The sequence below is a fragment of the Anopheles merus genome, chromosome 2R (assembly GCF_017562075.2).
Source record: "Anopheles merus strain MAF chromosome 2R, AmerM5.1, whole genome shotgun sequence".
Classification (NCBI taxonomy): domain Eukaryota; kingdom Metazoa; phylum Arthropoda; class Insecta; order Diptera; family Culicidae; genus Anopheles; species Anopheles merus.
Window position 1 is genome coordinate 16261782 of NC_054082.1, and position 25565 is coordinate 16287346.

General features: G+C 47.5%; 2 protein-coding genes and 1 non-coding gene across 6 annotated transcripts; 2 read left to right on the plus strand and 1 right to left on the minus strand.

Annotated features, from left to right (window-relative positions):
• Positions 1–710: 710 nt before the first annotated feature.
• LOC121588359 (ras-like protein family member 10B) lies at positions 711–11283 on the minus strand. Of its 3 annotated transcripts, none has more exons than XM_041906189.1 (7): positions 10439–11283; positions 3913–4567; positions 3314–3417; positions 2974–3210; positions 2677–2784; positions 2539–2606; positions 711–2437 (listed from the first exon to the last, which is right to left on the minus strand). In XM_041906189.1, the coding sequence occupies exons 3-7, from the start codon at positions 3377–3379 to the stop codon at positions 2317–2319; spliced, it is 600 nt and encodes a 199-aa protein (XP_041762123.1). In that variant the 5' UTR covers positions 3380–3417; positions 3913–4567; positions 10439–11283; the 3' UTR covers positions 711–2316. The 3 variants fall into 3 exon arrangements, with proteins under 3 accessions (XP_041762123.1, XP_041762124.1, XP_041762125.1); XM_041906190.1 differs by having other exon boundaries at positions 3871–4567; XM_041906191.1 differs by lacking the exons at positions 3913–4567; positions 10439–11283 and having other exon boundaries at positions 3314–3468.
• Positions 5744–5816, plus strand: Trnaa-agc. The gene has a single exon. It is a non-coding gene; the product is annotated as a tRNA-Ala (tRNA).
• On the plus strand, positions 7679–25565 carry LOC121588357 (odorant receptor coreceptor). 2 transcript variants are annotated; one of them, XM_041906187.1, is made up of 9 exons: positions 7679–7920; positions 15757–16195; positions 16553–16713; positions 18252–18350; positions 18524–18641; positions 20388–20595; positions 24475–24679; positions 24857–25012; positions 25138–25565. In XM_041906187.1, exons 1-9 carry the CDS (start codon positions 7876–7878, stop codon positions 25186–25188), a joined length of 1482 nt encoding a protein of 493 aa, XP_041762121.1. In that variant the 5' UTR covers positions 7679–7875; the 3' UTR covers positions 25189–25565. The 2 variants fall into 2 exon arrangements, with proteins under 2 accessions (XP_041762121.1, XP_041762122.1); XM_041906188.1 differs by lacking the exon at positions 7679–7920 and adding an exon at positions 14655–15249.

Below are 25565 nucleotides of genomic sequence, written 5' to 3' on the forward strand. Positions count from 1 at the left end.
TTTTTCTATTCAATTTCGTGTTTTGAAATCAAAAAAAGTTTCTCAGCATTCGCTTGTGCTACAAATCGGATTAAATACTATCCAAATTGCATCAACAATTTGGATTTGGTTCCGTTCAACATCCAATTAGGGATGATGAAATATCTTCGCAACATCCGAATTGCACAGTTGCACAGTTTGCTAACACAATTACTTAAGCGAATCAATTTTTGGAATCAAGAGAACCATAAATTAACATCACCAGGTGTTTAAAATATACCTGGTGAGGTAAAACTTTCGGTGGAAATATTTGATAATACTATAACTGATTTAAATCAAATCTTCTATTTGTTGCATCATTACTGTTCAACGGCTTTTGTCTGAGTGACGAACGAGGTGATGCCATTCACTCCTCCCATAAGCTTCAAATGGTACGTGATTCAAGGCATGGTGAGCGATGACTAATTGAGCGATTCGGATTGCTTCGCAAGACGGTAGCACAAGACATATAAACACATCCATTTATTGTTGCATTATGCTACCCTTCTGCAGGGTAGATACTTTTATTTTATTTTTCAACTAACATTGCTTGATTCATTATTCGATAACAGTGTTTTTGCCATTCGTTCAGTCCATTCTTAGCCCCATTTGCCGCCATTCGTTCACGAGTAGCCTCATTCGCTCTTTTACGTCTAACGATAATTTTGGCCAATTTTGATATATTTTTTTACAGTTTTACAGCTGTACCGCATAAAACATAGAAATGATAGCTAGAGTAATGCTTTCTCCTTGTTATTCTGTGGATTTTTGTTTTTGGCTGAGGATGGTTTACTCACGATATCACTTTCTAGGGCTGGTTGAATTTGTACACATACACAGGCACCTTTAAGAAGAGGAGCGTTGAAGCATGTGTTATATATTTGGAATGAAACTCAAGACAGTAGCTTGAAACGAATTGTTTTGTCTGTAAATTAACAATCACACACCTTCCTACAGTCAATGATACACCAAACTACAACCTGTACAGCTATAGCAGTGCAGAGTACTTCATCATGCTTAAGTCGGTTTACACCTGAACCATTACTCGCTTAACAACACTGTCCATTAACGAGCTAACTAATCGAGCTAACAACGAAACATGCACGACTACTGCCCACCGTCCTGGCGGCACTAAGTAACCTCAACAGATCAGCTAACGCTCTGATTCAGTCGCACGGCAGCTAACGGAACTACTACGCATCGAACGCTTCTAACAACAACTCGGTAACTTCGGAAGCGTCTTTAGCAAACCCATCGTCCAAAGCAATCGTCCTCGTTCTATACTGCACAAAAACAAAGCTGCAAAGCGACTATGGTGCACTGTCGAACACATGTTAAATGCAAAAACACTCACACGTACAAACATACACACACACACGCACACACAGTTTGGCTTATACATACATGGCCACTAATACGCATCTACTACTACTACTACTACTACTACTACGGCAAAAGGGGTGTTTTCTACGTGCCGCCGAAATATCGAGATGCCCATACAGAAGCACCCGTGCCCACCCATGTAAATGGTAATGGTAACCGTTATTGTCTATCGCTTTTGAAATCACGTAAAAATCGTGTGGGTCCTTTTTTGTATGTACACACCGGGGCGGGTAAAACATGTCGTCTACTAGTCGATGATGACGATAATGATAACGGTGATTGGATTGGTTTGGCTAACTCGGATGGCTAGTGTTGTGGTTCCTAATTGGCGGCTGCCCAATACATTGAGGTTAGGTGTGCTGTGTGTAACTGTGTGCTCTAATATCCTTGATATATCCGTCTACACCGGCTGGTCTACTACCTGGTTTGTTTTAGTACACTTTGTTAATTACAGTTTTTTTAAACGACATCTCCACTACAAAGTAAAAAGGTTTTTGCTTTTAATCCGTTGGAGTTGGTGGATGGTTTCTGATGAGGGAAATAGGCTTTACTTCCGATTCAGTTAAAATCCCTTCATTCACCCTGCCACTTTCATGCACACACATGCATCAGAGCCTGGGCGGTTGAGGGAGAAAAACGGGACAATAGTATAGGGCGCAAAAAATAAATCAATCCGCAATAAGAGGCATTGGAGTCGGTGGAAATGTCGCCGGGATGGAGTAGGTCATTCCTGGCTGGACGAAGTTTGCTGGACGCCTGGGACTGGTCACCTTCCAGTTGGCGGGGACCGTCGCTTTGAAACTGCAAGCCAAGCGCATGGATGGATTTAGCCGTATGCCTTCTCTTCCGGGGTTACCCGCTTCCATTAGCTGCAATCGACAGACGTCGTGGAGGAAACCTCCAGTTCAGCTACTACTAGAGTATCGTGCAACGATTTTTTGAACCAATCGATTGCGAGAACTCTAGCTTCGGTGCCGTGCCGCCCACCGGGTATCCCATCATCTCCTTGAAAATGTCTCCAATTTTGTAGTTGTGTCTGGGTAAGGGGGAGGGGAGGGGGAGAGTGGTGAAAGAAGTGAAAATTTTTAGTACGTATTGCGGGAAAAGTAGAACCTCCCCACCCTGCTACTAGCTTACTTTGCCGAACATTCAACGTATCCACAGCGCCAGTGCTTCCGGACGAGGGTGGAAATGTCCTTCAGTTCCTGTTAAAATTTAAATCAATTAAATACCCAATAAAGGTAATAAAGAACATCGAGTTTTCCAATAGCTTACCTGAGTATGAGGGTTAGATACCATGTCAACCTTGTTGCCCACAACCATTATCTTAAAATCACGATGATTGAAACTTTCTAAAATTTGATCACGCATATTGCGGCAGTACTGTAGAGAAAAGGAATAGAAAATAGATAAACCAAATAGTAAAACATGTTTTCCAAAAAAATCCCAATTGCAAGTGGATTTGCATACTTTTAGGCGCATCGTTCTACGTATTACCCTGAATATATGCAATGGACAACACATAATTGCTTGCACAACATTTTGCCACACCCAATCGAATCGATACACTACCTGGAAGGTGTCCAGATTCCCCATGTCGTACACCAGCACGTACGTGTGAACCGTGCGCAGCCCTAGCGGGTTGCCATTGTTCCACTCGGCCAGATTATCGATCGGGAAGTACTTCTGCGGTGGCACATCCAGTACCATCAGCTCCCGTATGCAGGTATCACAGACCAGGCAGCTCCGGTAGACGGTCCGCTTGCTGGTGCGGATGTGGTCCTTCGGAAAGTCGTGCTTGAAAAATTGCTACAAAATAAAAGCCCAATCGAGGTAAGAAATTAGTCCCGTTTCGCGCGGCACACACTCACACACACACACACGCGCGGTCCGGTGCCTCTTCCCGACATACCTGTAGGATGCTGGTGCGTCCAACGCCGGAGGCCCCCAGAAACGCAACCTTGAGGGGGCCTTGCATCCAGGGCGGATCCGGGCCTTCCAGAGTGATACGCTATGCTGAAATACACTTATTCTGTATTCGAATTTCCATATCGATGGACAGGATCTTGTTAAGCTTATTGCTAGCCGTGGTGCCCTTGGTGGTGGTGGTGGTGGAGAAGGGTTTAATTTTGGTGGTGGTGGTGGTTTTGGTGGTGATGGAAGAGTTGGAAAAAAGAGATGAAACTCTAGCAGCGCCGGTTGCAGCGGGACTGCTAGCGGAAGTAGTAGTAGTAGTAGTACCAGTGGTAGCAGTAGTAGTAGAAGTAGCAGTACAAGTATTAGTAGTAGAAGTAGTAGAGAAAGAAGTAGAGCTAGCAGTGGTGATAGTATTGGTGATGATGTTGATGGTAGTAGAGGTTGGTTTGGTGTTGCAAGTTTGGGAAGGTTTCCGGGTTGTTGGACAGGGACGGACCGGCTGCGAGCTTGCTTTGGTCGGTTTGGGCGGACGGGCCTGCTCCGAGCACTTACTGTTATGGCTGTGTTTGGGAGGGTTATTGCAATGATCTTTACCATTATCGTGCAACAGTCTATTGGAATTGGTCGGCGAGAGGCGGTTCCACATTTTGACGGCAAGCTTGAGCAGGCTGACGGCAAATACTGTTCCGTTCCCGGGTCGTAATGCCGGGGTCCCCGTACGGCAGCGATACAACTCTGTCCCCACCGCTGCTATCGCTGCTACTGCGAGCAATTGCTGATCTGTCTGCTTTTCTTCCTACTTTCCCAAGCTGTACCAACGATGGCTGGGTTTTGCTAGCACACTTGCCGCACCAGCTTGACTTATGGTAATGCTTTTATTCAGATTTACAGCGTAACGATGCTCCCGGGAGTAGCTGACAGTGCTGAGACTTGCCGTTCGGTAGCCTACTGCTTGAGCGCATCCAATCTCACAATCGAGCAGCACATTGTCAGCAGACGAAACACTTTGCGTTGGGTGGTCTTCACTCCCTGAGGGTTCGGCTGCGAACTGAAAACCCCGTTCGTGAAGCTGCAAACACCGGCACACCGCTACTCTAATTATCACTAGTCCACTTCGAACACGTTATTGTCCGCCAGTACCATTACTATAGCAGCAAGCTGTCGCTTCGTGTCGGTGGGTGCGTCGGCCTGCGTCTGGACCGACCAAAGCTGCCCATCGTGCTGCACATCGTTTGGTGAGTAGGACTGGCTGATAGGGCCGTTCCAGCGGGGTTAGCATTGAAATGGCGGACAGAAAGAAACACAACAAGAAGAAATTAAATTTGAAATACGAGACAGAACAATTTTTCTAATGGATCTAGGAACAACAAGGGTTAGACAGCAGTGGGAGGGTGGGATGCAAGCGGGACGAAAGCACATATAGACAGGACGATGTACGGAATGCAAACTAACTGTATCCGGTTGTATGGCTGAATCAATAAAAAAAAGAAGATAATCCATTGAGTAGCATACTCGCAGCAACAACATGTATGCATACCAGGTGTACTATCTCTCTCTTTCTTTCTCTCTCTCTCTCTTTCTTTTTATATATATCGCTCTCTCTCTCTCTTTCTCTGTCTAATGCAATCGGACCTTTTAAGGAATCCATAAATCAATCCGATAAGTTCATTCATACATTAACTAATTTATTTGCGGAGTGTACCCTTCGAATGCTGTCCCCCACCTTGTCCCCCCATTACGACAAGTATTTCCACTCTTCCCGGTAAATCTGAATTGCACTAAAAGCTGCTCGAAGCTAGAAGTGCATCTCCCATCCCCTGCATGCTCTTGAATACCGGCTCTTCCTTCCGAGCGAAGACGTGTGTGCCAACGGTCGGATTCGTATCCTATTGCCACTCGCTTCCGCCTATCCACACACTCTCGGGCATCGGCACCGGTTGACGAGCATAAATATGTTTACGTGCCTGAACGAACCACCAGACACACACACACACACACACACCCCACCTCTCTTTAGACTCTCGCCAGCGTAGCAGCATATTGCAGTACGGAACCTTTTGGGGTAGCTCTCTACGTTCGCTGCTGTGCACAAGTAGCCCGCATGCAACCGGGCTTGGCCTAAAAATACACCCACTCTTGTGTCGGTTGGTTTTGCTGTTGTCGTTGCGCGTTGCGGTTTGGAGAGTTCGTTTCCAGGACTGTCCCCCACCATGCGCGGTCGGCCAGCAATGGATAACAAACCCCCTCTCCCGACGGTGAATGGTGAAATGGTCAAGTTGAATGTCGAGCACGAAGCTCTGCCGCAGCAGCTCGAGCACACTGTTCGCTAATGGTCGAGTTGAGATCGTAATAGGCTTTTGTGGAAAGTGAAAGTAGGCCAATGGTGTGTCAACTGTAGCGCTGGCAGTGGTGCACCTGTACACGAGGGGGTGTAGCTCAGATGGTAGAGCGCTCGCTTAGCATGTGAGAGGTACCGGGATCGATACCCGGCATCTCCAGAAGGAACTAATATTTTTGTGTATAATCTAGAAAATAAGGAATTAAAGTGTCGAAATATGACATCATTAAGGACTCTTCAGCATTGTGGACTTGCTTGCTGTTTCTAAAACATATTAATCTTAAGCTCAACTTGTTGTGTTTTCTGTCCTTTTTTAAAAGCAATTTTGTTATCACAAAAGTAAAACAAAACGTATTCAAAGGAGTGCGGTAAGCATCCTGTCAAATCTACGAAAAGATATGCTTGTTTGCTGTCTTAAACTGAATCCGTAACAAAACTGATCCCCAAAGTCTCCCATCAATGATTCCTCTAATATTCTTCCGTTCGGTATGGCCGAGATTTTCTCTCTCCTATCTGCTCACGCTGGCTGATTAGAAGATGATGATTTATTATGATGCAAATTGTTTGGAAGAATTGGAAACAACACCCCAACACTGCCCCCACTGTCACCGATTCATTGTCTCTTTGCATCCATGCGGAGCGGTAAAGATAACTGCGGCAAGGACACTTCCCACCCCAGTGTCTAGAACTAAGTTAATTAACATCCCGCGCTACCTCTTAATCTGAACATGTTCCGGAAACGAGTTCTTTCATACGGAAGGGCTTTGCTTTTTTTGCTCGCCTAAGTCGTGTGTCAACAAAGTGGAAAGGTCTAGGGGCTGTTTTTATGTTTTGGGCTTTTCACGTCGCGCAAAACGATAAATAAACGCGGTCGGCGGATTGACGGCAGCAAACAGATAGATAAAATGGCTTCATAAAGCAAAAACTTCTCCTCCTGCTACACGGCTCTTCAAATCCCCTGAGTTAATAGCAGCATCCCTATTTTTTTTTCACCCATTTTGATCCACCAACAAGCTAGCAATGGCGGTCGATGAAGTACTAGCAGCATCGAAAGCAAATAAATTCTCGACGCATGGTGCCCCATTTTTGGGACGTGTTATTACGCACGTAAAGTTGAGTGCATTGGGGAAGCCGTAAAGAGGAAAGATAAAAGTTGTTTGGATTGGAGTTTTGGATGATCAATACGGCGTAGCCGTAGAATGTTCATAGTTTTGTCAAAGTAGGCGAAAGTTTCGGCGCGGAAGCACTCGTTAAAGGACAGGAGCAAAGTTGTACACAAAGAAATTACTTTTGCGTCACGTAAATCACACTAACGCTAAGGGTGCGGGACGGTGGATTGCGGATTGCATACTTGTCGGGCGCGTTTGGAAGAAGGAAGCGCCTTAAAGTAGGCTACTTTTGGGACAACGATGTCATTTTAGTTATCCGTTGATCTTCCTTACTTTTCGCATTGCCGTAGTGCGAAATATACAGGTATTCTTTAAAAAAACGACCAAAAATAAGAAAGATTGCATAACACAATAATGTAACTTTTCAAATTACTATCTAGTACATCGTATTCACTGTCTTTAAAGTGGTCTTTATGGTTTACTTTCCAGTCACTATCTCAAGCTACAAAAAGCGTCCTTCATTTATCTAGCGTGGTAGTTATCTATCTATTCAGTTTTTAAGAACCCCTTGGAATCGATCGCACAGCCTTTCACGACGATGGCATTGAGCTTAACCACCATCAGCTTTGTTGACTTTGCCTCATCCTTTGTATGGGTATGTCGTACATTAAACGATTAAGATTATTGTTTGGTCAACATCAGTTGATAGTCAATCGATCAACTCGATATGCACTGTAAACTGGCCGCCACCCGAGAAGCCCTGGAAGCGTGCAGCAAGAAGCGCCCTCAAGATGACCGTACGTGTGTGTGTGTGTGGGGCAAACATTTCCCTTGCGCGGCTACGGGAAGGGAAAGCCGTGGAGAAACCGAGCCGGGTTTTGTCTGGTAATCAGTACGGTACACAGCGCCTGATTGCAAAATCCATCCAAACGATGATTAGATGAAAGGATTTCCGGACCTTCGAGCCAAACTGTCCGGTCCCGGCTACGTCTGCACGGCGTCATTCAGTCCCGCACCGAGGGCCGAGCACGCCGGTACGGACGGTGTGCTAACTTTTCTGTCCATCGACGAACTATCCACTTAGCCCAAAACATCCCTTCGTGGTGTGCCATGTCATCGAGCAACGGCTGGAATCGGATGGAAACGCAATCGAACGTAAGTAGATCAGAAAGCCGAAACCCGACGCAACTTGCACAACAGCTAGCAGCCAGTATGAGTGTGTGCGTGATGTTAATGGGGATGAAATCCTACAAAGGTGAATCCATCCCGGCACCATGCAAAGTAATGCAGCGTCGATACCTCGGTGAACCATCCATGTTACTCTACCTCGCTTTGATCTATTAGATGCCACTGCTTGTAGGGTGTCTAATACGCGCACGATCTATCTGTTTAAAATGCAATATTCTACCACCAGCCCCCGACAGCACAGCTTCATGTTCCTGCTGCCTGCACAGTTTACCGTACGTTCGTTCGTTTGCATTTGATAAACGATACGTGCTATTTCATATCCATTACGGTAATGAGATAAAGTCGTTACCGGCACCGGGCGTTCAATAGAAATACCCGTTCGAACAGCAATCTCCGCCAGCCTGCTGGTGCAGCCGCGAATCGGAATGCAGCTGCGGAATGCATAATCGAGAAATTTATGGCTCAATTTACAACGGCCGCACTGATTATGCTGGCATAATCTAATAACTGCCTATCGGGGGTAAAATGTATTTCTAATCGTTGAATTGAGGGCTGTTTGCTGCAGTGGATGTGAGCTAATTCGGTAAAAAATAGAGCTTCGAGAGACTTGTTTTCAAATAGCAATCAAACCACGAACCACATTTTCCGACACATTTATATTCCACGCCAAGCACAAATCGTTCAGTGACTAAACACCACTGCCCAAGCATCCTTCCTTGTGTTCGCACAGTGCAACCAACCGTCAAGCTGTCTTTTTATAGAATGCTATTAGATCGTGGCGCAGTCCTTCCACCCCTTCCCGTAGCCCGTACGCAACTCGACACTTTGCTGACACTGTGCCCGGCAATATGTGCCCGACAAAACAACGCGTCTGTTGACAGCTATTTTGGGGGCTTCACATACAACACCACTCTACGACACACTGCGAACGAACCCGCCCTTTTGCTCTAGAACAAAGTCCATCAGCATCAAGTGGTAGTGAGCCCGTTTCATTGATTATTAAAATCACTATCGGCACGGAGACAGCGCGTGGTATTAAAATGCGAAACCACACGCACACACAACGCAGCAGCGTTTGCCTTATTGCGTTCGCATCGAACCATACGGACCGGCCGCACAGGCAACGAATGCTTCATCCTTTAACTTGAACCGCTGAGTGAAAAGATAATGAACCATGAAATATTAACCATTTATTACAATCGTTCCGTTTCCGCTGTAAATCAATCAATACATAAAGCGTGCTTCGCTTTAATGGGCAGCACCCTGTTTCCCCGCGTTAAAGCCGCATGGTTGAGCGAAAATCACTGCTTTTGTGTGCGTGTGTGTGTATAATATCCTCCGCAAAGCTTAATCCACCCCATCCAGCCATGTGTGCACTGGCGCTGTTTGCACAGCATAGACGCCTTTCGAAATTTGTTTTGAATATAAATATCGTAAAGCAATCCGTGCCTTTAGGAAGCAGAGTACGACCTCCCGTCGGTGCCATTCAAAACTCTGCTCTGCATTTTATCTTTCAGTTGTGCCGCGAAGGGAAGGGCGAGCGAAAAAGAAAAAGCCCAAACAACAAGAACACGTTAGCGATGAAGTAAATCCATCACCCATCGGAAGCGTCGAAGGGCAGCAAAAGAACGCCAACTGGGCTAGCCTCGGCCTGCTAGAGCCAGCCGAGTGCCGATACGCAGGCCGGGCTCGTGATTGCATAACACAGCCTCGTGATGCTTCCTTTGTGTGGGAGCGTGTTGTGCTGTGGGGGGGGGGGGAAGCGGCCGATGCGGATGCGGGACGATTGTCCCTTTCCCTAGTTTGTCTCGCGCGTGTGTCCTGCCCCGGTGAGTGACTCACTGCTCGTCGTGGCGTTCGTCGTCTATCGTCGTCTGAGCGACTGTATGGGCGAGTCGGCGTCTCTCACCCTTTGGCCGTGGCGAACGCAGACAAATTTGTAACCAACTACCATTCCATTCTGCCATCCCTTCTGCCACTTCTCCTCTGTCTTTCGTACTGGGAGCAAGTTGCTGTCGGAGGAAGAAATTTCTTCGAACGTTTCTCCCTTGGAGCTTGAGTTTCCGATGTCTACCGACACTTATCCATCCATACGCATACGCCAACCCGCTCGCCTTATTTGGCGTGCACCGGGTAGTGCAAACCGGCCAGCCATCAAATATGATATCGCAAAAAGCCCATTGGCATTCCACCACGTGCTCAGCCGCCCGGACACGATTGGCTTGCGACATAAGCCGATTACCGGGAGATGGTTTTGGTGCTCATATTTCGTACAAGGTGTAATTCCCGCCGACATCACCATAGGCCGTCGTTTGTTTGATTAATTAGATTGTTATTTCTGTGCTTTTCTCCTCTTCCCCATTTTTCACCGCAGTTCCTAGAACTCGATAATATTACCACCCTAACGTGGGCACAAAGGTAGGCACACAAAAAAAAAAGCAATACAATAGGAAAGGGATATGACACTAACGCTATGTTTATTTACTTTGTGTCTTTACACTCGGCTGGGTCTGTATTCCAAAGGGTTATAGCAGGGTTTTGGTGGTAGATTTTCCTCAAGGGAAGAGCAGCTTAGACACAAATTTCACTTTATATTTTTTATCGTTTTCAACACTCGCAATTAGCTGTCACAAGGCTGGTGGTTAACACGTTTTTTTAAATATTATTTCTCCAAATTAACAAGCACACACACACACTCCACCACCATTAACCGTCTACTTGTTGATAACGCCTTCCCCAACAAAACACCTTTCGGGGCTGTCGGGACAAAAACACGTGAGCTTATCAGAGTGGCAGGGGTGGCAGGGGGAAAAAACGAACCGAACGAAACACTAAACGGTTCGAGCCACCATGCGCCTCCACCAGCTGCCCAAAAACGCTTCTTTTATTTACACACCACCGCTCTGCGTTCATTTTCAAAGCCAACGCCAATCGCTACGCATTCAACACAACACTCTTTATTGCTCAGACCACTATCACGGGAACGGGACACAAATAGAACGTGTCATCAAAGGGGCACAGCAACAAAAAAGGGGAATAAAACAACCATTTCCAAAAGTGGAAGGAAAAAAGTTGCTAAACGCACTGAAATAAAAAAAAAAAACCGAACACTCTGTCACACCGGGACGCTTCACAGAATATTCGTGAATAGGTGGTGTAAATGTGTGCGCGTGTGTTCGCTCCCTGTGCGTGTGTGTGTGTGTGCTTGTGTGTATGCGCGTAATAGAAAGATGCCGTTTTCGCAAAACCGTACCACAACCGTACAGACACACACGCGCACGCACGCACCCACACGCCGTCGGTCTAGTGCGTCCGCGTGAAAGCAAGGTTCATCTGCGACTAGCTCATCTCGTGTGCCTCGATGACGGTGGCACTGGCCTAACAGCTTTTCACGATGGTAGGAGTGGAAGCGCAAAAGGATGAAGAACGCACACAGAACGTCGTCGTCGTGTTTCGTCGACCCCTAGCCGAGAGCAGCTCCCCCTGGAAACGGAACTTTATCTCACCCTTATCAGAACGGCAAACGCGGTGTGCCGCGTTCGTGAGAAAGAGCGTGAGAGTGCCGACAAGCAACGAACGTGAGTGCGCTGGAGAGTGAGCAGCTCCCGAACGGAACTCACGAGCTACGGGAGAGCGTGTTTCGTTTTCCTTCCTTTTCTTTTGCATTTTTTGCAAAACATTGTAAATATTCGCACAGCATTTTGCTACAACAACATCAACGGTAGCGGCAAGAAAAAAATGTTGCGAAATTTGCTCGGACAGTTTTCCGTGAAAACAGCTGAGTACGGCACGGCACGATTGATAGACACAGCGTCCGGGTTGCGTTCATGTGCGACCTCTGCGATTTTCGTACGCAAAGCCCGCCATCCCGTGTGAACGAGTTAATTGATTTTTAACGCTGTGTATCGGTTTTGTAATCCTGTCCCTTGCACCACGTGTCCTTCTGTGTGTACGGTTGAGCAAGACTTTTTAAGGCGCTTTTTATGAGCCTTAAAGAGCGCTGCGGTGTGACTTTTTATTTATTTATTTCGACCATTATACTTCGCCGGCACACATGCTATGAGTGTGTGGTTTTTTTTCTCACCCCCCGAAGATTATAGCCTTCAGAGAGCAATGAATTTGAAATCAACCATCAGCCGGCGTCGCTTTTCGCTTCGTTCGCCACTCACACCTAGCTGCCCCCGTGCTAGTTCGCTCGGCATGTTTAGCGACAATACTTCTTTTTCCACCAAACAAACCCCTACCAAAGCATGTTTTAAACATCGTTATTAAGATTTTATCTCCCAACCGGTGGTATGCTGGGCGCGGAACAACACCTTCCGCTTGATTAATGGGTGCGACGGAGAGCAGTGTGATGGACTGCAACGGATGGGGGGAGGAGGAGGGGAGCTACGAAATCAATTAAGGGTTTAATTAAAATTGCGTTCCTGCTAACGCCGACGCGTCACGGCTTCACGCCAAACGATTCATCTTTCGAGACGATTATTACTCTGCGCGCTTCAGCATATTTCTGCCCCTGCGACCTGATGATCGACATTCCTGGCGCTGCGCTACGAGCCAGAGAGAGAGAGAGAGAGAGCGAGTAAAATGATGTACCATTAACCGTCCGGGACGGGTTGACGGATTGGCGAACAGAACACACACACACACACACAGAGTTCCGGATTTCCTCGAAGCAGCATTTGGTCTGGAGCGCTCACCGCCCAAGAGACTCGAGACGAAGAGCGATGAAAGAATAATATGTGCCGAGCGTAGACTCCACGCGGGGGGTTAACATGAAACGATGATCGCTTCCCGTAGACATAGGCACAGGTTCTGCGCCTCCCTCAGCACGTCAGCACATTTGCACAGGATATGGACCCCCCTCCTCTACAGAACATTCCAACCTTCTTGGGTGTGATAGTTACGGTTAGCTTCAAGTGTCTCGTAAAACTAACGTGCTGTCGCCCGCATCGTCCCTATCTCAAGCCGGAATCGGCCGCCATGAAAGCGGCTGTGGAAAGTGAAAGTTACACAGCGCACCGAAGGGGCCCTTCATCATGCTTTTCTCGTTCTCCATCATGCTCGTAGAACAATGTCCCGGATGAGTTTCTGTTCTTTCTTTCTTACTCCCATGTCACCCATGGTGATGGTGAATGCAGCAAAAAAAAAAGGGAAGCCGAGAGTTCCGCTTTACCATCACCATACCCAACTGGAGGTGTATAAAATATGCCTATTTAAGCACTGGCAGACAACCCACACCGACCGACCGAAAGGCGACCAAGTGTGAAGGTCCTAAATTGTGTCCTCCGCTCTGTCCGCTTTCCCGCTTCCCCCAAAACGGCCCTGCTGGAGCACGTCGCCACACGACACGACACTCTGGGACTGGGGATAGCGATAAGCGTTCTGTTAAACACAGCACATTTTGTGTGATGATCACGGTGGAGGAGCCTTCTGCCTACGACCAACCCGTGCCATCATCTTCACCGACAAGGGCGCTGGTAGGCTCGTGTTTTCATCATAAGTCGTGCAGGAGCGTGTGCCGCTCAAGGTAAAGGTCGTTTCTTTTGGGGTCGAGTTTTAATTTTAAACCCTCATTTGCGTCACACCCCGTTACCTGGACCCCTTTTCCAAAGGGGAAAAGGGTAAGTGGTAGAGCAAGACCTACTGAGACAGTAAGGATTGCACTAGGTGAGGACAATCAAACGGAAAGCCCAAAACACACATTAGTTGTACTTTCCCTTGTTGCTTGGATAAGACAAGCAATAAGACAAATACATTTACTCTCACATACACACTCATAGATATAATTTCACACATACACACACACTAGAACGAGTCCTTCCGTCGTAGTTGACAGCGCTAAATATTTAATCGTGGGATCAGCGTCCGGTGACAAACGAGGGACAAAAACGCCCTGAAGGGAGATCGCTCAAGACGACAAGCTACGCGTCTTCGCTTCAGTTTCTTTCGTTTTTCTAGCATATTTTTTTGAAATAATTATTATTCACAAAATAAAAAAAATCCCCGATAAGAAATTAATATTTACCAGTCTAACCTTCTTCGCTCAGGTACAATGTCAATCATCAATACATACAAACCTGTGCCGTGCTTATAAAGACCTTCATTTTACACTCCCGATCGATGCTGCACGCCGTAAACGGAAAGTGTGGCATCGAGTGGTTGTTAGCATAAAAGATTAACGCACTTAAAACTCGTCCACCCTCATTCTCGACTCTATAAACCAGCGTGGGGAGCATCCACACACACACACACACACACACACACACACACACACACACACACACACACACACACACACACACACACACACACACACACACACACACACACACACACACACACACACACACACACACACACACACACACACACACACACACACACACACACACACACACACACACACACACACACACGCATCCACATATTAGTCGTAAGTGATGGCGGTGGGAAAATACGGCCATTAGCTGCCCAGACGGAACAGATGTTGCGCTGGGAAAGTTGGGCTCCTCAAGCCACCAGCAAGATCGGGCCGGGTGCACACGTACCGAGAACACGCACTCGCGGCCCTGGCTGATGTCACGGGGCCCTTCGGTAAGCGTATTCCTAGCGGCCACGTAAGCCACCCCCAAGGACAAGCCCAACTTCTGTACCGGATGATCCCAATAGCGTCGACGCTTCTTACATTCGATTGATACGTCGAGCGGAAAGGACGTATCAAGTCGATTCGTCTATCCGTTTCGGAACGATAGTGATAGAAATCTACCAGGCGCCAATCATAAACCGTTTACTGCTCGCGATAGGACACGCTTTGCTAACGTCTTGTGCATCGCGCAAACTAGTGATTGGAGTGTGGTTTTGTAGCTGTTTGTCGTTCTGTGCTCCACGTTGACTCTGTGTGTGTGGCTCTCGCTGAATTCAACAAGACTTTTCTGCAACAGAAGCATTTGCAAAGAATAACCGCGGCGCGACTTACGCGGTCTGACTTGCTGCTGCTGGTGCGCTGCTGCTGTGTGAAGCTGTGTACGGCAAACCGGCTACACAAGCGAATCGAACTATTTTCCTATCACGCTGCGCTTACCAGCGCCTGCTGCTGGTAGGCAAAGAATGTGGCAAAGTTTCATTTGGCTTGGTTCGTCTCCTTTGCGTTGAACGCGTGCACGGTTGCATCGCTAAGGTTTCGGTGTGAGCCGAGAAGTTGCAGATCGAAATCTCTTGGTGTGTGTGTGTGTGTGTGTGTGTGCCGTGGAAAGCATTGTGTTTAGTGAGAAGTGAAAAGAAAAGTGCTGAAAAGTAAGTATTCGATGTCGCTTCAACCTTTACACTTGACAAGGCGGAGATCTCAACCATTTTTCTCGTTCGAATGTTAAGCGCAACATTTGATCCTTTCAAAACTGCGAGGCTGTGTGTGTGTGTGTGTGTGTGTGTGCTATCACCCCCCCCCCTTTTGTTCCTTCCCAAATATTTGCTTCTCGCAAATCAGGTCACAAAACGGTGCTCAATGTTGGCACAATCAAAGCTTTCCCCATTCATCTGCCCAAGCGTAGCACAATTGTTTGTACGAGAGATTGGTACCGTTTGGCTCCAACCATTTGCAATTGTCCTTTCCTGCCACGTTTGCTGCCACTTCACTGCGCTCTTCTAAGTACACAGAGTACACACACAGCTTAACTCTTCCCTGTAACTGTATGGCTTTGTATCTGTTACCTAAAAATCGATAAATCAATTAGTCTTCTGCCGACCACACCAAACGTAGCTACAAACGAGCTCGACTCGACCCGTTTCCCTCCCCGTTCACAGATGCAAGTCCAGCCGACCAAGTACGTCGGCCTGGTCGCCGACCTGATGCCGAACATTCGGCTGATGCAGGCCAGCGGTCACTTTCTGTTCCGCTACGTCACCGGCCCGATACTGATCCGCAAGGTGTACTCCTGGTGGACGCTCGCCATGGTGCTGATCCAGTTCTTCGCCATCCTCGGCAACCTGGCGACGAACGCGGACGACGTGAACGAGCTGACCGCCAACACGATCACGACCCTGTTCTTCACGCACTCGGTCACCAAGTTCATCTACTTTGCGGTCAACTCGGAGAACTTCTACCGGACGCTCGCCATCTGGAACCAGACCAACACGCACCCGCTGTTTGCCGAATCGGACGCCCGGTACCATTCGATTGCGCTCGCCAAGATGCGGAAGCTGCTGGTGCTGGTGATGGCCACCACCGTCCTGTCGGTTGTCGGTATGTGTGTGGGTGTGTGTGACCGTTTGGGAAAGTGTCTTTGCGGCAGAACCCCAATCTACTGTTACGCTTGACTGGGTTTTTGGTTTTTTTTTTCTCGGTGGAGGGACGGGATAAAATAACCGAAAGAATAATTGAGTCAACCCACAGGGGATGCAAGACATCGCAGGCAGAGAGTTTGGGTTTGATTTATCGCCGCACACCGAATATCTTCACGGTTCATAAGCTTCACCGCGGTGCAAAGGGAACTCCCCATTTCCCTGTTTTCTTTTTTTTTCTCTCCTCTCGATAAATTACTCATCGCTTTTCGTCTTTTTTTTCGTTGTTGTTGCTTCTTTCTCCTTTCATCCGTACTAGCCTGGGTTACGATAACATTTTTCGGCGAGAGCGTGAAGACGGTGCTCGATAAAGCGACCAACGAGACGTACACGGTGGATATACCCCGGCTGCCCATCAAGTCCTGGTATCCGTGGAATGCAATGAGCGGACCGGCGTACATTTTCTCTTTCATCTACCAGGTACGTTGGCGGAATGTCCTGCGCGTCACAGTTGGCAGTCAGTGTGCGGCAACACGGCGAAAAAATGGGACTAAAAACGGTCCTCACCGAGCCAACACATTCCTACAGCAATTGCATACCTTCGGGCGGCCGCGACTGGGCAATGCAGCTACAAAATCCCCGCCTAAAGTTATGCAATTCGAGCGTCAAATGTTGCCTTGTTAGGGCTTTTTATGATAATAACCATTTTTTCGTCCTTCCGCTTATCAAACCCTGGCCGCGGGGGAAATCCATTTTCACTACAATGCCTACAGCTTGTTTCAAGGTCAATCGAGCGGGTGGGAATCCTCCTTTTTTTATTCATTTTGCTAACGCCTCACCAACAAATTCTATGTTCTCAATGGCAAAGATTACTGCGCGCACCAATCGCCCAACGGAACGACAAAAGAAAAGCGACGATTATGAAGATGTCCAAACCATTTGCCGCCCGACGCTCTATCCGATGATTTGCGGGATGGCTTTTACTTGCCTGCTACTTTCAGGCACAAAAGGAATTGAAACCAGCGCAGGCTCGTTTGACGTTGCGGAGGTTCTTCAGGCACTGAGGCTGAGTACTTAAATTGAACGATTTATACGATTCTGGATCCAGTTTTATGATGTGGCCCGCATTACAGTGGCAATTATACTCTGATGTTCATTCCATTGCATTTTGTAAGTTTGTGCTGGTACCGCACACCGTTCCGCCCGTAACGTACAATTCTTTTCAAACAGATTCAAAACGTGTGTAACGAATGATAACGAATGGACCGCACTTGGAGGGTTGCGGAAAGTAACGTTTTAAAATATTCATCACAATCCTGTGCAAACTTGTGCTTAATTAATTGGTGCACAATAAGTTTAAGCTGTGGTGGCAGCTGTGTCGCGCTGCCCGCTGCCTTCCTTCCGAGCAAGCTTGGGCGCCAGCTCGTGCAAAATAATTTATTCCATCATTTTAATACAGCCGTTTGTGCATTTTAATTAGCAAAGCAATATAAAAAGCAGCTAACCATCGCCATTAAAACAAAGTGCTTCCGGGCCCAATTGTTATGGCGGTGGAAGTAATGGTTTTCCCCGTGGAAGTTTCCTTTCCCACCGTGGGTACTTCACGATATTCTTGTCTTATAACAAGTGCATACAGAAAAAAAGAACGAATCCTCCATGCTCTAAGGGCCAGCTTGGTACCGCTTCCGCTTCGGGATGTCATAAAGTTTGATGGGTGTTTTTAACATTACTTCCGCTCTTAACCACCTCTTAATGGACTTTTCATGCTTGAGCTAAAGCCAAAACCAGCTACCAGTGGTACGCACCGGGCACGGTTGATTTCGGGCCTCATCCCCAGCTTTGCGCCACCAATATTGCCTTCATTAATCTGTACTCTCGGAGCGTTAGGGCCCGCGGACGAGTCCTCGTTGTAATGCACCGCCATGCCACGGGGCGGGATAATCCGTTGGGACAGCGCGAAAGCGACTACCGCGGACGGATTGGTTCGACCGCGCTACAGCACATTTTATGCTTCACAGATTTACTTCCTGCTGTTTTCGATGGTCCAGAGCAATCTCGCGGATGTCATGTTCTGCTCCTGGTTGCTGCTAGCCTGCGAGCAGCTGCAACATTTGAAGGTAGGTACGGTAGCAAACGTGGTTGTCTGTCTACATCCGCTTGTAGCATTATCCTTATCGACGTGTAGTGTTAGCGGTAAAAGAGGAAGCGATAAAAAAGCAACATTCTCTCACACCCGACTTCTCTCTTTATTTTCTCGCTCTCTCTCTCTCTCTCCATCTCGCTCGGGCAGGGTATTATGCGATCGCTGATGGAGCTTTCGGCCTCGCTGGACACCTACCGGCCCAACTCTTCGCAACTGTTCCGAGCAATTTCAGCCGGTTCCAAATCGGAGCTGATCATCAACGAAGGTATGTGAAACGTGTACTCGTGGCAGACGGACTCTCTTCACAACCATTTCACAACACAACCCCCTGGTAGTTCATTTCAATGACCTTAACACTCGCCAAGCTAAGCGAGACAGTGGGGACAGTGGGAAAGAGAGAACAAAAAAAAAACACACCACCCGTACGACATCATCGCTACGTACCGGTAGTTCAGGATGAGGAAATAAAGCGCTAGGGGAATGAAAGTGCGACAGAATGATAAAACAATCCCCACCCAGACCCCCAGCCAGGCGAACGGATGTAGTGTGCGAAGCGAGCAAAAAAAGTCAAATAAATTGAAGTTTAAAAATAGATTTTCCCCGTCCATCCGTGGCGGAGCGTAAAGCCCGGCGGACGACTTCGAGCACGGCGACCGTGTACAGTACTGTGCCACAGTTGTAGGACGAATAAGCTTCTTTTTCTTTTTTGATATCCTTTTTTCCTGGACATTTGTTTGCGTTCGCAACGTTAGACGAGCTTAGTGCCGTGTTGCTCTAATTGCTATTTATTGTAAAGCACTTCCAAATAGAAGATCGGTTCTCTCCGATTTAATCTTTCGCGCCTGTGCGCCTGAAACTATGCACTGTGCTGTGAAACCGTCAAGCTCGAGCACGACGAATGGCCACCGTACCACACCCGTGGTGCCCAAAGCGCAACGCGAATTGCATGTTAACAAACCTTTGCCTACCATCCAATCCGTGCGAAATTGCCCGCTCTCCTTCTCTCTTGCGCATTCGGTGTATCGAACGGTTTTGCAGCGATGCTCCGTTTTATTTTTGCTCTTGATCTCTTGCTGTGCTCACTTTCATCTCATGTTTTGCCTGACGGTGGTGGGATTTCGAAAAAAAGAGAGATTTCTTCTACGTATGTGTGTGTGGTTTTTTTTTTAAATACTCGCTCCAGGTCGTGTTGAGCGCTGCAGGACCGATCGGAGCTAGTTTATTATCAGCTTTAGTGTTTATCCCACCCATGCCCCACATCACGCCCCTGGAGAGTGGGGGAAGCTTAAGTCCAATGTAATTTACCGTGTTTCTGTCGTTCGTCACCTTCTTCGTCGATGGGGATTGGTGCGGTTGGCACGATAAAAGCCCACTGCACGTTACGAACCGAGGGAAAGGTCTTTTTGTAGGCCTAGCAACGGTCCTCATTCACCGCATGGGGGTGTAGCTCAGATGGTAGAGCGCTCGCTTAGCATGTGTGAGGTACCGGGATCGATACCCGGCATCTCCAAACCCACACGATCGTTTTTTAAGAAGGTTTTTAGGAGAGATATTAACGCGGGTATTGTGCTTCTCTCTAGGTTGGTGGAAGAGTAGATGAGGAGATGACAAGGGAGAAGGAACATGTGTAGTACGTGTTTGATAGCAAACACACAAACAACAACATCATCTCTGATAATAATCTGATGTGTGATGTGTGTATTGTTGTTGTGCTGCCCTTTCCCACTCCTTGTATCTTCCTCTCTCTCCTGTTCTCAACTCCCAAAAGAATTGTTTCGAGTCCTCAGTTCCTCGTAAAGATCCTTTCGAGATACTTTTTTTCCTTTTTATTATTTATTCCACGAGCCTCTGACATAAGTAGCCTTCCGCTTATTTCCTTCTCCTTGCACTAGTCAGTCCTCTGTAGGGCGTCATTTTGAGGTTTACACATTTCCCACCGACGCCTGATTGTTACATTGTCATCTACATTGCTTTCCGTTTACCGTCCCGCTTTTTTATCACGCTACCACAGAAAAGGATCCGGACGTTAAGGACTTTGATCTGAGCGGCATCTACAGCTCGAAGGCGGACTGGGGCGCCCAGTTCCGTGCGCCGTCGACGCTGCAAACGTTCGACGAGAATGGCAGGAACGGAAATCCGAACGGGCTTACCCGGAAACAGGAAATGATGGTGCGCAGCGCCATCAAGTACTGGGTCGAGCGGCACAAGCACGTTGTACGGTAGGTATGGTAATTTCTAAGGTGTGGTGTGAAGCCTCCAGATTCCATGAAAAAGGGATACCTTACCACAGTAAGAGCTTGTTTTGCTGGACTTACATTCTTGGGCGTATTGTTGGCTGTTGTTCTGAAACCGGTTGCAATATCGTTTTGCGAAGAAATTCTGTGTAAAGCGTATTACAATCTCATTCCTACGTTAATCTGTACCAATTGTGACAGCCCCGTCCCAAAACAGGCCTAATTCGTACCAGAAAAACCACAAGATGTTTGTAAGCATCGACACGCCCGAAGCTTTCAATCCAGCCAAGGCGCCACTACTGTTGACGTGACTTTTTGCACGTTCGCACTCTCCCTCTCCCATTCTTTCCCAACCAATCGTCGCTCAGCCAGCATCGCCCGGAGTGAAGTTTTTATTTGAACGATTTCACCCGTATCGATTTTCCACTAAACATGCTTAAATCGTTTCACAAAGCTCCCCCAAAATCCCATTTCACCAATCCACCAATTTGAAGTCCGTCGTCCTTTGTGTCCTTGTGTTTGTATGTTTGTGTGAGCTGGAGACATGGGGGAGTGAGAAACCGAACAACCTCTTGCCGTTGCCACGAACATCGAACAGCACCAAGATAAGCATCCCTTTTTCTCTGGCCGATGTCTCCGATATCTGGATCCCGCTTGCGAGCGAGGCAACAAAAAAAAAAGGCGAACTGGAAACTGGCTGACCTCACCCGGGGCGAGGAAAAAGCGTAGAGATTACGGCGAGCAGCACGAGTTGTGATTTCTTCTTCTTCTGGTTCCATAAATCGCTGACGGTTTCCATTACCGCCTGCGGAGTGCACACACGTGAAGGGAAAGCGAAAACGTTTAGCTTCCAGCAGCAACAGCAGCACCCGAAGCAGCAGCAGCAGCGCGGCAAATTGAATCATCCTGACGCGATGAGTTGTCTGGGTTTCGGGTCGGTGGCTTACAGCATCACACCATCTGCTGCAGCTAATACAGCTGTAAATTTCGTTAGACATAGACTTGATTTTACAATATTACACACACACACACACACACACACACACACACACACACACACACACACACACACACACACACACACACACACACACACACACACGTATATATATACACACAGCTATAGATTTGTCGCTCGGCGTATGGCTCTGTACGGCGTACCGTACATGCCGCGAGCCGTATTGCTGCTGGTTGCGATACGGATCACGTCCGATTCGTTTCAGCCTGCGTGTTTTTGGTGAAGATCCTCATCGATGACCCACTTTCGGTGTGTCGAGAGGTTAAGCTCGATTCAAGGAGCCATTGTGCCAGTGTTCATTTTAAGATTGCGATAAGCTTTTGATCGAAATAGTGCATCAAACATTGATTTCTTTTCTATTCCAGACTATTGCCAACTTCATTGCTATTTTTTTAGCGGGTATACAGTAAATTGCATACTTTAAGGCGTAATTTTCTAATGTAACGTTCTGTATGCAGAAACGCCTTAGATTATGCAATTTAAATAGAACTGCTTCTTTGTCATTCAAGTTAAGGCTTATTAAGGAACTTATTGTGTAATTTCATTTTTTAACAGCAAATAGTTAGCACAGTTTGTAATGTCATTCCCTCGAGAAAGTTTCTTGTCAGTCCGCCTTTGTATCACAGCAACGACCAAACCTGCTCATGATTGCTGCTCGTTCCATAGCTGTTTTGAACGTTATTTCCGATTCCTGTGCTTTCCCGCTTTTCTTACACTCAAGCACAATGGTTCAGATTTCGCTCTTATTTTATTGACCCACTGCTTTCGTGCTGCAGCCCGTGGAAACAATGCGCCAAGCTCAGCATCCAGCCATGCATGTAAAATGAGCCACGCGACAGATTTTAGACATCGCTTTCGCTCTGCACCGGCGGTGGTTTTATTCTTGTTTCCGATTCCCACGCCCATTCGTACCGGGTCCGTCCGCAGGCCCGAAACCGTAAGCCGTGCGGGGAATTACGCAATCGAAACGAGCCAGAAAATGAGCACGCCAAATGCAAAGAAAATCCCCTTTTGAGTGGTGCTCCTGCCACCACTCATCTCCCCGACTGGTGGGTGAAAAACCTTGTGCGCACCTTTCCTTGCCAGAAAAATGCTACGCTCGCACAAAAACATGTTCGCCCGGTGAAGCTGCGTATGTTGCAGAAGCTCAAAACCAACGCCGCCAGCAAACATCAACAATTTCTATTCAAACACCCAACGTAGCACCCGAACCGGGTGCACTGTACTCAGTATGGGAAGTACGAACGATGCTCAGAATGTCCCGCGCGCTGCTTTCGATGCCCGTTTCGGAGCGGCAAGCCATCGCTTGCCAACGTTGGCGATGTCTTTTACCCGTGGATTTGAATTTTCTGAATATTACAGGCGGGCGCGGTTTGCCCGCAAGGTTGTTGCTTCCCACACGCGCATTGCTTTCCGTACCGCGGTGGTGCGAGTTTTCAACGCAACCTTCTGCAAGCAACGCCACAACGCCTGGGAGCGATATTTAACAGAAACAAGAACATCCCGAACCTCAGTACATGCCGTGATTTGCCTGTTGGGAATGCTTTTGTGAGCGTATGAGTTGAGCGAGCTCTATTTTCCCAGCGATGGGTGGCATTTGTGTGGCATGCTATCGTCAGCTTTTCTTGAATCTTTACCTCTCCCTCCGCCTCCATTAGCACACGCGTATGGAAAATGGGTGTAACGGATCAGAACGGATTTTCCGCGACAGACTTAATAAAGCGAAAGCAACGCGTTTTTTTTTTGCATGTTTAGTGTTTATGAGTTTTATGCCGTTACTTTGCAATATAAAATAGCACAAAAAGAAAAGTTTTTTTGTACGCGGATTACAATGAATGTATCAGTATATTTCGTGAAACATTCATTTCATGCTGTTAACGCTCAAATAGAATTGTTTCGTAACACGGATTGCATACCTTGCCGGTATCGGTTACATTTTCGCCTAACAGTATGCAATCTGTACAGCTTTGTTGTTTAATGAGTGCGTTGGTTGTACAATATTTATTTAAACCGCGTGATTTATCTCACATATTGCAAATAATGTCGATCTGTATCGATTATTCACACAAAACACATCGCAGAACCAGTGTAGCCCAATGGGCTCTTTATTGAATTACCACGAACAAATCAACCTGATGCCCGGGTCCGTGTGCAAACAGCTTGCGCCGATGCCGCTCGGCGTTTCGTGCACTAGCGTGCTGCCATTTCGCTGCCCTCACCGAACAGATAAACAGAAGGGCAACTCTTGTGAGCATCGCAATGCCCGCCAGAAGTTCCGTCGAAAATGGGCCAAAATTCAATTTGACGCTTTTACCCGCGAACAATTGCGCGAAGGCTGTCAAGTGTGTTCCACGAACTGCGACAACACACAAACACCAATGTTATCGTTTCGGCCTGTTTCCCGGTACAAAGCGTGTGGCGCTATGTGGCATGCCGATTCCCCGACAGAGTGATCGATAGTAAATGTCGCCTATCCGGTAGCATTCAATTTCCTTTCGCTCCTCGCAAACAAAGCCCATTCTGGAGAGGCGTGGTGAAGCTTTGAAAGGCATTGTGAAACAAATGTCCTGGTCCGGAGAGATGCTGGGAAAAGCAAACAAGGCCCCGCCACCGCTGCCACCGTCAATCGATCATGCATGATGTGATTAATATTTGTGTTATTCACCTGCGTATCTATGCGTTCGTCGTGTCGTTCGATTTCCGGAGTCAAGCAAAGAGCGACTCCATTTGGGTTTGGTTTTTGCAGAGAAAAGTCAAAACACTCGCACAAAAACATCCTCCATTTCAAATGCCTACACTTGTCACACTCTCCCTCTCTCTTTCTCTCTCGTTTTGCCCCGTTGCAGTCTCGTTTCAGCAATCGGAGATACGTACGGTCCTGCCCTGCTGCTGCACATGCTGACCTCCACCATCAAGCTGACGCTGCTCGCCTACCAGGCAACGAAAATCGACGGTGTCAACGTGTACGGATTGACCGTAATCGGATATTTGTGCTACGCGTTGGCTCAGGTTTTCCTGTTTTGCATCTTTGGTAATCGGCTCATCGAGGAGGTACGTGCGCTCGGCGTGTTGCCGGGGAAAAAGCATTCTCCCCCCCCCCCCCCCCCCACCATATCGCTTCATTCTCCCAGATCACACATTTGCATCACAAAGCCAGCACACTTTTGCATCGCCGCTGCCATCTCGGCTGCTGAATGTGTTTCACTCTCCCATACCTCTCCCGTACAGAGCTCATCCGTGATGGAGGCGGCCTATTCCTGCCACTGGTACGACGGGTCCGAGGAGGCAAAAACCTTCGTCCAGATCGTTTGTCAGCAGTGCCAGAAGGCGATGACTATTTCCGGAGCCAAGTTTTTCACCGTTTCGCTCGATCTGTTTGCTTCGGTAAGTGTAGCCCGGTGGCTGGCACAGACCAGGCTGGCAAAACAGGCAGTTTGGCTCTACCGTGACGGGTTGTATGTTTGTGTCTTTTTTTTTTTGCTATCATTCTCGTGTCCCTTCCTTTCCAGGTTCTTGGAGCCGTTGTCACCTACTTCATGGTGCTGGTGCAGCTGAAGTAAACAGCCGTGGTGCGGAAGGATATGTTTTTTTTTCTTCGCTCGTTCGGTTGTTTGTTTGTGCACACTTCTTGGACACTTTCTCTACTGCAAAGGTTTAACAAACAGCAGCAACAAAAAATCCCTAGCTTTTTTTACAGATCTTTGCAAAATGATTAGATTTTAATAGATTAACAGTGCTTGATTAGCTGTCCGGTAGCAACCGGGGCTGAAGAACGATGTTTTGGTAAAAGTACAAACGGAACGTTAGAGATTGAAACAACAGAAGAGTGATATTTATGCAAAGCTCAGCTAGGGAAATCTATGTATGTGTGATTTGCGCTCATCAAGCACTGTATGTGCCTTTCAAGTAGTGCAGCAATAAAGAGTACAAATGTTTC

Bases quoted from the DNA above. Each gene is read 5' to 3' on its own strand.
- LOC121588359 (XM_041906189.1), bottom strand. From the start codon at position 3,379: ATGCAAGGCCCCCTCAAGGTTGCGTTTCTGGGGGCCTCCGGCGTTGGA. The intron at 2,607-2,676 runs GTAAGCTATTGG...AAATTTTAACAG, and splicing joins TATCTAACCCTCATACTCAG to GAACTGAAGGACATTTCCAC. The intron at 2,438-2,538 runs GTAAGCTAGTAG...CCCCTTACCCAG, and splicing joins TACGTTGAATGTTCGGCAAA to ACACAACTACAAAATTGGAG.
- LOC121588357 (XM_041906187.1), top strand. From the start codon at position 7,876: ATGTCATCGAGCAACGGCTGGAATCGGATGGAAACGCAATCGAAC. The intron at 16,196-16,552 runs GTATGTGTGTGG...CATCCGTACTAG, and splicing joins CACCGTCCTGTCGGTTGTCG to CCTGGGTTACGATAACATTT. The intron at 25,013-25,137 runs GTAAGTGTAGCC...CTTCCTTTCCAG, and splicing joins CGCTCGATCTGTTTGCTTCG to GTTCTTGGAGCCGTTGTCAC.